Source organism: Protopterus annectens, chromosome 9.part0, assembly GCF_019279795.1.
Source record: "Protopterus annectens isolate FY-2018-M chromosome 9.part0, PAN1.0, whole genome shotgun sequence".
Classification (NCBI taxonomy): Eukaryota; Metazoa; Chordata; order Ceratodontiformes; family Protopteridae; genus Protopterus; species Protopterus annectens.
Genome location: NC_056743.1, coordinates 1276968565 through 1276982370, shown reverse-complemented (window position 1 = coordinate 1276982370; position 13806 = coordinate 1276968565). Strand labels below are relative to the sequence as shown.

Genomic DNA, 13806 nt, shown 5'->3' with positions numbered 1-13806 from the left:
AGCAGAGAGAAAAGTACAGGGGGTGTGGGACTCCAAGGACAGACACAAGCACATAAATGTCAAGGAGATGCTTGCCCTGATCAAGACACTCCATTCTCTGAATCATCTTTCGTCCTCTGAACCTCTTCAGGAGGTTACAGACAATACCACAGTGATGTGGTATATCAACAAGCAAAAGGGTGAACCAGGTCATACCCCCTTTGCAAACTAACCATGTTAGCTTGGGTTATAACTTTACAGCACTCTCTCACTCTGCAGGCATCCTGCGTTCTGTCAGAGCAAAATTGTGGGATAGATAAACTGAGCAGGACCAGGGCAGACCTTCACAACTGGAAACTAGATCTGGGGTTCTTCCAAGTGGGGAGTTTGCCTTCTCTCTGACCAATCAACTGGCAAAATTATTTTCCAGGACTTCATGCAGGAAGGCCTGGAAGACCGATGTCTTTTCTATTCTTTAGACAGGAATGTTCCTTTATACCTTTTCCACTAATATCCAGGGTACTTTGAAGATTCAGAAAGAATCCCCCAAGAGCATTGTGGTGACTACCTTCTGGCACAGGCAACCATGGTGGTTCTTCTTTTGGAAATGACCAGGAGCAATTACTACAAGCTTCCTCACAGAATGAATCTATTCACACAAGAACAGGGGTATTTGATACACTGTGAGATCAATCATCTTCAGTTGACTGCCTGGATGATAAGGTCGTAATTCCTTTTAGGGGCCTGCTTTCTGAATATGTGCCACAGGTACTAATGGAGGCAAGAAAGCCTGCTACTAGAAAATCATATATTAGTAAATGGAAAAGGTTAAAGGTTTTCTAGTTGGTGCCAACAACGTAAACAGCATCCATTCAGGGCTAAGTTGATCTCTAGTTTTATAGTGTTTGTGTGACTTACTGTCCTATGGCCTTTCTTGTTTCTTTGTCAGAAATAATTTATCGGCCATTTGAGTATGTCTGCCCATGGATCATCCTATTTCAAGGCAGTCACATGTCAAAATGTTCTTGAAAGGGGTTTTGCATAAGAGGCCTCCAAGTAAACTGGTAGATCCGCCTTGGGATCTTAATTTTGTGTTAGAAACTAGCACTTGCTCCATTTGAACCAGCTAATCTGCCTGACTTGAGGATCTTAACAGGGGAAAACAATTTTTTGATTGCTGTGACCCCTGCAAGAAGGGTATCAGACTTGCAAGCTATTTTATGGGGTCAATCCTACCTCATTTTCCACAAGAAGAGTTTCTTTGAGAACTAATCCTTCTGTTAAGCCTAAAGTGGTTTCCTAGGTTACTTTAAGTTAAACTATCCATTCTCCATTTTATTTCCTGAACCTAAAAATGAGGAAAAAAGGTTATTCCATACCTTGGATGTCCACAGATAACTGTGGTACTAACTTTACAGAATTAAATTTTCAGATCATCGGATCAATTGTTAGTTTATTGAGGTAAAAAGAAGGGACGACTGGTGTCGCAACAGACCATTTCCAAATGCTTGTCTTAAGGGTATTGCCTTTTGCTATACTCATCACGACACATCTATTCCTGGCAGGGTCAAGGCCCATTCTACAAGGACCTTGGCTTCTATGGCTTTGTGGAAATGTTGGATTCTAGAAGTATTCTAGAAACTGCTACTTGGTCCTCTGTACATACTTTAACAAAGCATTATAAGCTGGATTCCTTCTCTAGGGCTGGATCATGGTTTGCTCGGACCTAGTAGGAACTACTGGGCCCTCCCCCTTCCACCTCCCAAATATAGTTATCTATGGTAATCTAGCCATATAGCTAAGTCTACTGCAGCATATGAAGAGTTATAGTATAGTTGTGTATGTTGAACTTGCCTTAACAGTAGATGTTCATATGATCACTGCTGCAGTAGCCGACCCCTCCCTAAACCCCCCCCTTTTTTTTTTAAAGCCAAGGTGAGGACTTTTATTTATTCATTTATTTATTTTTGTTATTCCTAGCCTTGTCCTTTCAGGGTTCAGCTTCCCTTTGTCTGCTGACACGAAGGCTCTGAAGGGCTTTGCCCCTAAACTTGTCTTTTAGTAAGTTCACCTTTGGTTGCTTGACATCTTGGGTGTGTGGGAAGTGCCCTGAATCTTTTGAAGCTGTCCAGATGTTATATTGTTGTTGGTAGGATGTAACCCATTTAGCCAAGGCTAATTGCAGCAGTGATCATTCAAATGTCTGCTGTTCTGCTAAGTTCAGCTTACACAACTGTACTGTACCTTGTCTGATAATGAGCACGGATTCTAAATGTAACATGCCAGACTTTGATTTTTAAAGCAGAGCATGACTTGGTTGATCCTTTATAGTTTCAGAAGTACACTTGCACACACATTCTCTCTCTGAGGTGTAGTCGTATGAAACATCTGATCTGCAATTTTCTTTTCCACACCAGCATTTTTTATGTTTTTTAACAAACTGGAAATAAATTATGTACTTCCCATTCAAGGCAGAAGTAGATATTTAAGCACCGTGTCTAACATCAGTAACTTTACTCCTGATTAAGGGCTCATGCTAGCTCAAAAGCTTGACTGTTTGCAAAACCTGTGTTGGTCCAGTAAAAGGTATTGCATTATTTCTGTGTTTATCGTGTATTGGGCAAGTATCAGAAATCTGTAGCAGCACTGGTATTTCTTATGAGAATGGGGAGATAAAAGCAAAAGTAATGTCATCTTGCTTCCTTTATTGGAGTTATGTGAGGTTCATTTAGCGTAAATCTACATCTGAGACAACACCCGCTGTTAATGAGATCAGTGTTACCAATAGGGCCTTTGACCTTGTTTTGGGAAAAGGTGATACCCTTAACTTCTGCTGATAACACAGAGATCAGTGTATCTGTTTATGGATTTGAGTGGCTTTGCATAGCAGACTTTTTATCCAACTCTGAAAGAAATTGCAGGATAAATCCCAGGTTAGTTTACAACTGTCATGAATTCTAGGACATAGTTCCCTTGGTCTACTGTGGATGTAAATCATGCCTTGACTACTTTGGCTGTGGTGTAAGCTGTGTATGCAATATGTATTACAAGCATGAATTGCCATGCTTTCTGTGCTTTGCTTATACTTTAAAAACTTGCCTTTGCCTAATAACTAGTTATGACAAGAATAATACTTCATACCCTGCACAGTAATCAGATTGGTTTCTTTTGCCCAGTTTATTGTAAAAAGACATTTAAAAGCAGTTTGAATTGTTTGGAGCTAGTTTTTCGTTGGTGGTATGTGGGAATGGAGTATTTTGTTAGATCATTGTGAGCTTGTTTACATTGATGATCTCTGAAATGTCTGATTAAAATGCAGGGTTAATATTTTTCCCCCTTGTGATTTCTAGAAGTAGTGGCTTTGGGGAAACATTGTGTTTTTGGTGCAGTCAGTTTTGTCCTCTGTTCTGCTCTGATCTCTCTGCTTTTGTTTAGGTTGGTGAGTAACAGAACATGGAGCCATGCCATAGAAGTAGTTTAGAGCAGTTATGACTGGCATGAAAGTGCCCCTTTCGGATTTTCATACTCACACAAACTTATGCAGCTTGTGTAACCTGTGCATGTATATAATTGATATGCATATACAGTACTTGTTGACATGTACGCTTTGTGTAATTAACTGTACCAGTTAACCTGTATACTACACTTATAACTGATGATTGCAGTGCAGTATTAGACACATTGAATCCTCCTGCTTCAATTCAGTTTTTTAAGATCACTTGGCAACAGCATACATCTCTGAGCCTAACAAAGCAAGTTTCTGCCTTCCTTCTAGAACTAGAGCATATTTTTCCAGTGGTATTTGTCTTTCTTCCCAATGTGAGTAATGTGTTTGCAACCATGTTTTTGTGTCACATTTTAGTTTAAAAATAGTTTGTTCTGTAATTGAATTAGTGCAGGACTGGTTTTAGTTTACAATCATATGAGTGTCAGTGCCATTCCCTGTCTCTCTTTTTTTTTTCTTCTTCTTTAGACTGCTGGCGATGATAGAGAGTGTGAGAACCAGCTTGTCCTCCTGCTTGGATTTAATACCTTTGATTTTATCCGTGTGTTACGTCAACACAGAATGATGAGTAAGTTAGAAATCATCCATGATTTTTTTTATAGGTGGAAAAGTTTTATTAATATTAAAAAAAAAAAAAAAAATCATACAAACTGTATAATCCACGTGTGATACAATAATAATATGCTTGGAGGTTAGTAAGGATGGGAGCGCCATAAAGAAGTTTGGGGAGGAGATAAGTAGTAGCAAGTGTAGTTTTAGTTTCGTCAGTGAGAGAGTTTTTGGCTATGTAAGTCATCCATAGTTTTTGTTGAGTTTTTCTTGTGCAGTTTTGTATATGCAGGTCAGATGTAAGCTTATCATCCACTATTACCTCCAGTAGTTTGTTATGAGAAGTGACTTCAGTATTTGTATTATCAAGAGAGAGGGCTTTAATTTTTTTTTTTTTTTTTTTTTTTTTTTACATGCGAGGGATTTGGGGGGGGGGGAGTAGTAGTTTGGTCTTTTTTAGGTTGAGCATGAGTTGGGAGTTAAGAAGCCATATTTCAGTGGCTGCTAAAGCTTCCTGAGTAACTTTTTTGGAGGTGTACCTTGTTGTCAGATGTGCAAATAATTGTGGAATGTTGAACAGGAGGGGACCAGGGATGGAACCTTGTGGTACACCGGTGGTCAGTGGGAGGGAAGGATGGAGTGTGGAGTGCCATTGAATGAGACCTACTGGACAGGTTGCTTTTGAACTACAGAAGGGTGGGCTGAGAGAGACCTGGAGAGGACATTTTGAAGTAGAAGTTTGCTGTGCCAAACTGTTGAAGGCTTTAGACAAGTTTAGAAATAAGGAAGAGACTAGTTAGCCATTATGTGTAGCTTTATTGACATTATCTATATAAGTTAGAAGGGCAGGGCTAGTACTGTGAGAAAGATAAAAGCCATATTGTGTAGGGGATAGGATTTTTTTCCCAGCAGGATATAGTCTAGCAATTGTTTTTGAATTATTAATGTCTGCTGAATTTCCTCTTGTGTAGAGGGATAATGTGGGACTTTTTAAAGAGAGAGGGGAACGTGGAATTCCTGGCTTTACCTATTTATAAAGATTGAAACAGGATAGGCAATGCTATTAGCTGCTGTTTAGGTACTCACTTGGAAGGTCATCAACTGAAGAAGTGCACGGTTTGTTCAAGAGTAGTTTTATATAGGATGTGGGCACAGGTTTGAAGGTGAAAGTGGATGTGGTGATTGGTGGCTAATGGGCAGGGTTGAGATTAGATGTTGAGGAATCCTTGGTTAGAGATGGTAAGCTATCTATAAAATAAGAGTTGAACTATATTGCAGTTTTGAGTGGTGAGTAATCTTGGAGAGGGGTTTGGGTTGAATTGTTTTTTTTTTTTTAATCTTTTTTATTTTCATCCCCCATTCTTCCCTAATGCTATACCCTTGATTTGTTGTGCACTATTTTATAAAGTCTACTTGGTAATCTGTAGGTGTTGCTTCTACTGTTCTTGCTTCTATGAAAATCTTTTATCAGTTGTGGCATATGGCTGTCTACTTGCCACTTTTCCCCCTCTTTGCTTCAGTTATGCTACTAAACCCTGACAGAAAAAAAAAATCAACAATTTGTAAGTTATACTTTAATTTTGCAGTGTTCCTGTGTACAATATATCTACCTTCCTTTTGTTTCTAGTGTTTTAATCCTTTAGAGTTATTAAACTAAATCCTAGTGGGAATGTCCCTTTGCTTGTTCCATTTTGTGTCTTGTTCGCATCACTTCCTCCTTTGTATGTTGCCAGTTCCTTGGCATTAAGGGTATTTTTGATTGGTATGTGTATATCTTAGTACTTTTGATAGGCTGCTCTTTTTGCAACTTGAGACCAAATGTGCAATCTAATTGTGTCCATGTTCTCATATATATTTCTGTCTTGAATGTCATTCTGAGACCCTTTGATTAATTTAGATGTTTGTTCATAATACTTTTCATGACCCTGAGGTTTACTTGCTTAGGTTTGTTTACTTTGTACCCTTTTTAAGCTTTGTGGCTAATGCCTTTTCTAGATGTTAATTTTGCTGTTGGTCCAGGTAACTCGCTTGTGCCTTCATTTTCCCTAAAGACTTTCCATTGCATTTAGGCAGGCTACTCCTAAGTGGACTTTTAATTTTAGTTGTTGTATTGTCTTGCTTGTTTGGTCAGTGGTAGCTCTAGGATCCTGAGTTCTACCCCCTTAAGTATTGTATGTTGGAGTTTTTTTAGTTATCACCCATCACCCTTAGGACTTGTTTCATAAGTCAGAGAGCTTCTTTGTGTCTGCATAGAACTGTGTAAACAATAACTTTTTTTGCAATAATCTGTCTGTTGTATTTGTTTTTAAATGTGTTATACCATTTCCTTTTTGTATTCTTTTTTTTTTCCCTTTGTTACCACGCAGAGAAAGTTTTAGGGTTAAATTCTTGGGTAGCAGAATTTCACAGCTGTGATATGGTTTGCTGGGGTGTTTAATGGATAACTGAAGCATGAAATTAAAATACATACCAAAATCTATTGGAATGTGAAGCCTAGCTTGTTAAATGCTTTTCACATAATTTGTATTTTTTCTGAATATAGAAACCTCTGTGTAGTTTGTTTTGATGCAAGTTCCATTGGTAATGCTGTGTTTCTGGTCTTTCTCAGTTCTGTATTGCACCTTGCTTGCCAGTGCACAAAGTGGGGCAGAGAAAGAGAGGATTATGAGTAAAATGAATTCTGACCCTGAGCTGTCACGGGTTCTGTACCAGCTGCAGGAGACTGAAAAAGAAGATATTATCCGGGTAAGAGTCCAGTTTTGCTTTGGGCATATGTTAGAGCATACATCTGTCCATGCTGGATTCACTGTTTTGCATGTAATTGATATTGGCAGGTATCTTGAGAACTATTTGTACCATGGATGATTTTGAAAAGCAGACATGAATGATGCATTACTTGTTTAACTATGCTATGGTGATATTATTGCTGGTAGTTGTATGTCATTGACTCATTACTTGTCATGCTTGCTTCTCATGTGGGATGTACAACTTTTTATATGTTCTAACCCCTTGACAATTAACTGGCACCATCTCTGCACTGCAGCGGCAGCTTGATGTGCAGTTAGTGTGATGTGTTAGCAGTTTGCTAAACTGGGTCCTGCTGAAAATGTATGATCTGATATTGTTACTTTTTTTTTTATATCCTCACAAATGGGTTACGGATCCGATCATCTGACGTGACTCCGCCATTGCTAAGCTCATGTAAACCAAAGAAGCTCTTGGACAACTCCCCTTACCACAATGCATCTTTCCTTGTTTTCCCAGATCTTATTTGCCGCTTCATGAAAGACGTGGTCCTTCCTTAGAGCTCTTGGATCATCAGGTCATATTATTTTAATTTTTGTTTTTTATTTCTTATAATTTCTAGCATTTCAGTTTTTCATTTTTAACCTGCTTTCTCCCTTTGTGCTAAATTTTCACCTTCTGTTAGTAATTGCTTTTTATTAGGGGGAGAGAGGTAAGTAACCTATCACAGTAATCGTTTTTTACTATGGTATTTTCCTTCATTCCTTTACCTTTTTGGTTAACTTTAACTACTATCGTTAGTAGTTTTAACCCACCTTTTATTTTGTCTATTTAAAAAAAAAAATTTTTCTTCTACTCCTTTCCTTTTTTTCTGGTGTTTGCCTTCCCGTCATTATGTTAGACTAACATGACAAGCCTGCTGGCTTTAAAATGTGACCAAATGTGGACATAAAATCCCGTTCAGCGAGTCACACTCCTTGTGCATGTATTGTTTAGGGACTCTCCACTTGCAAGCGAACTGCACCATTTGCCACTCTTTCAACCACCGTGCATTGGTTGAAGGAAGAAATAAACTTTTCTTGAAAGGGATCCCTCCCTCAACTTTTGGAGAGGCCATTTCTGCTTCTCCAGCAAAGCCACCCACTTCAAAATCAAAATCTGCTCAGTCTAACCCTACTTCTTTCCTTTCTGTGAAATCTAGTGATAAGGGCAAGAAGAGGCCTTCGTTGTCTCCATCCGATACCTCGGAGCTGAAGACCAAAATTTCAAAACATGCTGAAAAAGCCCCATCGATGCCGGCTGCTGACAAGCCAGATCTGGTATCTTCAGCTCCAGAGTCATGTGGAAAGAATGGGCTGGATCCATTGGTATCTGATTCAAAGAAGAGTGCTTTTACACCCATTACGACTCTTCCTGAAACCATGTACTCTCCAACCTATGATCCTATGCCTTTCAGAAAGCCATCACTTTTTTGTTCAGGCTGAAATCCCCATCTGGCTCCTCTTCTCGTTCAGCCAAGAGCCTTACTGAGGATGACGTGGAGCGTTCAGTGTAGAAGATTCTGTGGGCATAGGGTACAACTAAGTCACCCTTGACCCTGACCCACCTGATTCCGGGTCTTCTTGAGTCTGCTACTACTCCCCCTTTGGATCCTCCTTTGACTTCATAGCAAGTTTTGCAGCCCTTGGATACGATATGCCCGGTACCCTTTAGGTCAGATCCGAGAATATCCTCTTGCTCTGAGCTCTTCAGTTTTCTTGGAACCGGAGAGCTTCCGGAACTGTAGTGACCCTTGCAGTCCTCAAGAGCGTTCAACTCACAGACAGTTGGAGCAGTCGATGCATCTTGGGTATTCTGCACAGGTGAGCTCTGCTCTGGCTTCTACCCAGGGTAAGCTGTCTTCAGGGTTGGAAGAGGCTTCATCTCGCAAGCATGTCTTGTTGGGGCCGGAGTCCTCTTTCACTCAGGAGCAGTCGGCCTTTGGGGCCTTGGAGAGGGTGATAGCTGCCAGTGCAACTAAAAGGGTATCTCCCCTTTGGATCCTCAGTTCCATCCGGATTCCCTGTGTACCTTTTCCAGCCAAGATGCTTCACTAGGACAGCTTGACCTCAAGCACCAGGATACACAGCGGGGTGCCCCTGTCTCTTCGGATACCTCCCCAGAATCTCCCATTGAGGAGGTTCCTTGGAAGAGACTTTATAAGAGGAAATGTTTTTGACTCCACCGAGGAAATTGCCACTCTAGACACCGACCTCGATGAGGGAGCAGGATCCCCACAGCCACCTCTTGAGGACGTATCCTTTGAGGAGATTTTAGAAATACTGAAACAGAGGTGACTGGCAGTTCAGTAGTCCTCCGGAGAAGTTGGTGTACCTGGTGGCTTTTGGTTCTTGCCCATCTTCCTTCTGGGTGACCCCACCCACTGATGAGCTTGTAGGTTTGATCTCGAGGAGGGTGTGGGAGACCCCAGATTCTATCGAGCTTGTCCCCCGGAGACCAAACAAGATAATTACACCTCCATCAGATAAAGTCTTTTGGACTAAGAGTGTTGCAGTAAATGCCATGGTTATCAGATACCCTGGAAGAAGAAGTAGCTGAGGGAGTATGACAAAAGGTAGCTTCTCACATAGCGACCCTACACACTATAGCTAACTCTTCCATGAGGCTTATTGCACATACAACTGGAAGGACGAGTATGGCGGCTGATTCTGGCATCTCTGAGGCGACCTGCCTAGATGCACCTATGTGACTTTGCAGTGCCCTTTAAGTGTTTTCCTTTGTCAGCACCCCATTTGATGGTTCTTTTTTTGGACCAGAAGTTAAAGATACCCTTTTTAGGTGTGAGAAGGAAGGTTAAGACTGTCTGCCATGGGCATATGTTTTTCCACTCACCCAGAGAACCCTACTCTAAAGGTCAGAGAGGAAGCCAGAAGATGTGGTTCAAAACATCTGAGTTCTTACCAGGACACGCAAAGGAGATTTTCCCCTAGAGGTAGAGGCGGGAGTAGTAATAATGGAAGATGCTGCCCTCACGGTAGAGGAGGCCTGCAAAAACTAGGGCTCTATAGGTTCATAGGTAGGTACTAGGCTATCTGCCTGAGGGCATTTATAAGCCTAGCCAGTGTGTGACGGCTGCTCATCTACTCGTCAAGGTTTCTCTTGAGTGTTAGTGAGGGGCACTGCCTAATGTAGATAGGAATTTTGTTCCAAAGCATGGGGAGTCTCTGTGACAGGAATCTATCCCTCCAGCATGTTCTATTTATTGTTGTGGCGAGGTTTAGCTCACTAGAGCGTGTAGCTCGCAGTGACTTGGATTTTTTTAGGTGGAGCATGTCCATCAGTTTTGAGTTGGACATGGCTTTGTAAGTCAGGCAGAGATCACCTCTGAGTAAGAGATATGCCACAGAGTACAGCCGGAGTTTTTTTCAGTTGGTCTGCATAGGACATATGTTTGAGGCCAGTAATCCTCTTGGAGAGGTACTTTTGTGGTCTTTCCAGCTGTTTGAAGTGTCTTGTGAGGTACATCCCAAATGGGGCATTGTACTCTATGATGGGTCTGATGAGTGACGAGTAGAGGGGGCACTATAACCTCTTTATTTCTAGATGCGAACCCTTTAGTAATTACATGGGCCACATAGAAGGATTTCATAACTACTTTGGCAATATGATTGTCAGAGGAGAGATTACTATCTACCTAGGTCCCCAGATCTCTTATTACCTCGTCTGTATTAATTATTACCGCTTCTGTATTAAGGGGGCTGCCACGTATGTGGTAGTTCGTGGTTGTTTTGTTTTTACAAAATGGGATGACTATGCATTTTTTGGCATTTAGCTTGAGGCCATGACTTTGACACTGTGTCCATCTCAGTAAGACCTTTTTGGAGGATGTCCGTGTCAGCCGGAGAGTCAGTTATGGCTCCCAGTTTGCAGTCATTGGCGAACTTGATTAGCCATAGTCCTCCTGTGTTTGCCTGTACCTCTGAGAAGTATATGCCAAACAGTAGGGGTCCCAAGACTCCACTTGTGACTGGTTTAGAGTCGGACCTGGAGCCTGCTATTCTTACTGCGTGAGTTCTGTCTGTAAGCCAGTTGGCAACTCATTTTGTGATGTAGGGGTTTATGTTCAGGCTGGTGAGTTTTTCTATAATACCTGAGTGAGGAATGGTGTCTAACACCTTGGCTAGGTCATGGTCGGCTGTGTGAACCACCTTTCCCTTGTCTATGGCCTTGGTGACAGTCTCAAAGAAGTCAACCAGGTTTAGTAGATATGATCTGCCCTTAACAAAGCTGAACTGGGTCGGGTCAAGTGTTTGGACGTTCCGAATGTCTTTGTTAATGAGTTCCATGATGATGCGCTCCATAGCCTTGCAGACCAGGCTAGTCAGGCTTATGGGGCGATAGTTACCAGGGTCAGTTGTGGCCCCTCCTTTGTGGAGTGGAATAACCGTTGCTGTGTGCCTTTCTATGGGCACATAGCCTGTGGAGAGGTTGAGGTTGAACAGCGTGTTTAGGTGGGGGGTTAGTTTGTTCTGTAGTTCGTCAAGATACATCCTGGGACACCATCTGGCCCCACTGACACTGTTTTTCTGGCTTTTGAAAGGGCTGTTTTCACCTGCGAGTCTGTGATTTCCAGGACACTACACTTTTCCGGTATTGTTGTGAGCCCTTTTGGAGGTGAGAGGGGGGTGAAGTTTGCACTGAATCTATCTGCCAGGATGTTGGCATTATCAGTAGGTTCAGTATATTTTGTGCTCTTTTGCACTAGCTCAGAGCATATCTGTGAGTTGCCACTTAGATTCTTGACATAGCTAAAGAAGGCTTTGTGGTTATCTTCCGAATCCTTGGCTATTTTTCTTTCGAAGTTAGCCTTGGATGATTTTATGAGGGACCTTAGTTTCTTACTGATACTGATCAAGGATGTCTTTCCTTTTTGGGATTTGCTTTTTTTCTGAACTAGTTTCCTCTTTTTATTGTATAACCTGTTTATGGCAGGGGTCCACCAGACTGGTTTCCTTCTCTTAGGGGAGTGAGTCTTGGTTTTGCTAGGGATGGCATGATCCATGCATCCTTGTAGGTGCTCATAGAGTGCATTTGTAAGGGATTCTGCATCTTGGGCAGCGTTATCCTTTAGCGTGGGGACTGTGAAACTTACCACCTCTGTCTTAAGTAAGGTGAAGTTTGCTTTAGAAAAGTTTTTCACTGTGGTTTCTTTGGTTGGGGGTGGTGGGGTGTGGATATCCAGAGTGATTAGTTTATGGTCTGATCTAACCAGTGACAGGTTGACCTCCGGTGCGGAACACCTGTCACCCATGTTGGTGATGACCAGGTACAATATGATGTTCTTCATTCCACATTGCTGCAGTCCTAACTATTGGGTAGTCCGCTGTCCCAGTCGGCCCAAGTTCCAAAGTATTGATCTGGCGTCGGTTGCGTCGCATTAGACTGATGTCAGTACGTCAGGGTATAAAAGAGGCATGACCGACGCCATATCCTCAGTCTTTCTTGCCGTGGTCCGATGCAGAAGCAGTTTCGCGAGTGCAGGTTGGCGTTCTGAAAGTTTCTGAAGTCAGAGTTTCAGACCGAATCAATAAAGCTAAGTACCCCGTTGGGCAACCTTTTCTTGCCTCAGTATTTAACCCGATGTCACAAAAAATGAATAACTCTATTTCTTGTGTGAAACACTTACCTCATAGGTATTACCATTCTTTGTGTATACCTTGTTTAGGCCCAGACCCCGGCGTCACAGGTTGTCGGTTTTGTGCTAGATTTAACAAACCTATTAAGAGAAGGTTAGACTGTGCCCGACATTATTTTGGGAGGAAATGTAATTATAAAATGCCGTGGGATGCTCCGACGCCGGGATACATAAAAGCACAAAGACAAAGGACAGAAAGCCGAGACTCAAACCAGACACCGAGGCCGCCGGTTTTCAGTGGGCGAGACAGCCTGACAACCGCTAATTTAGCAGCCTGCATCCGAGACTCAAGTGGAAATTGCAGGGCCTCCAGGGCTTTATCTTTAGGCCCTTCTGACTCCATGGCTGATTAAAGGTCTCCCTTGCTGTTTCCAAGGTGTCTTCCACAAGGCCAAGTTTAGCCTGTACAGCAGTCTCAGTGCAAGGCCCTTTGCCTAAGAAACATATGCTTAAGATGGCAGAGGATTTGATTACTATGATTAGAGGTTCTATGCCCACCTGATAAGAGGCCTAGACAGGTGGGAGGACTAAGTTTCCTCTGAGCAGGTTTCCAGGCCTCAGAGTCTTCTGAAGAACAGGAGTATCCTCCTTATTCAGATTCTGATGTGGATGATTCTTCTCCTTCAGCTTATCCTGAGGACTTTTCTTTTTCAGAGACTCTGCATTCCATGAGGGAGCATTTTAAATGGGAAGGTCAAGATTTCTCTGATTCCAGGAAGAGGCTTAGGGAATTCTTTTACTACCCAGCATAGGCCTTTTGCTATACCTCCTGTTCTGAATGTGGTGGAAGATGTTTTTGCAGAGGCTTCCCTGAATCCTGATTCTTTGCCTCCTGCCCCAGTTAAACCGGATAGGTACTATAGGGTGCCTGAAGCTCATAAATATCTATTTAAGAGTCCTGGCAGACCCGAAACTGTCTCTCAGGGGGCTAAAGGTGTGAAGGCTTGTGTTGTTAAAAATCCTGTTCCTCCTGAAAAAGAGGCAAGGGCTTTGGATAGATGGGGAAAGAAAGTGTATACTTCTTCCACTTTAGCCATGAGGGCCTTGAATTGTCAGTTTCACATGCTGGACTAGGATTTTATTCTCGCCTGTTTCTAGTTCCCTGAAAGGACACGTGGAGACCAATTCTGGATTTATCTATCCTCAACACTTATCTGGACATTCCCAAGTTCAAAATGTTGACACTTAGCAACAGCTTCCTCTGCTGGGCAAGATCACTGGATGGTAACTTTAGATCTCAAGGAAGCTTACCTTCATGTGCCTATCAGACTAAGTTGCAGAAGGTATCTGATTTATAGCTGGAAATTCTCATTATCAGTTCTCTGCATTGCCC

The 13806-nt window shown here is 42.0% G+C and overlaps 1 protein-coding gene across 2 annotated transcripts in view; it reads left to right on the top strand.

The window, feature by feature from the left end:
* Nucleotides 1–13806, top strand: part of SNRNP200 (small nuclear ribonucleoprotein U5 subunit 200) — a 1344735-nt gene that overhangs the window by 146719 nt on the left and 1184210 nt on the right. For both annotated transcript variants that reach the window (XM_044084204.1, XM_044084205.1), the window contains 2 exons: nucleotides 3953–4052; nucleotides 6642–6778. In XM_044084204.1, the coding sequence (XP_043940139.1) occupies nucleotides 3953–4052; nucleotides 6642–6778 (237 nt within the window). The remainder of the gene's footprint in view (nucleotides 1–3952; nucleotides 4053–6641; nucleotides 6779–13806) is intronic.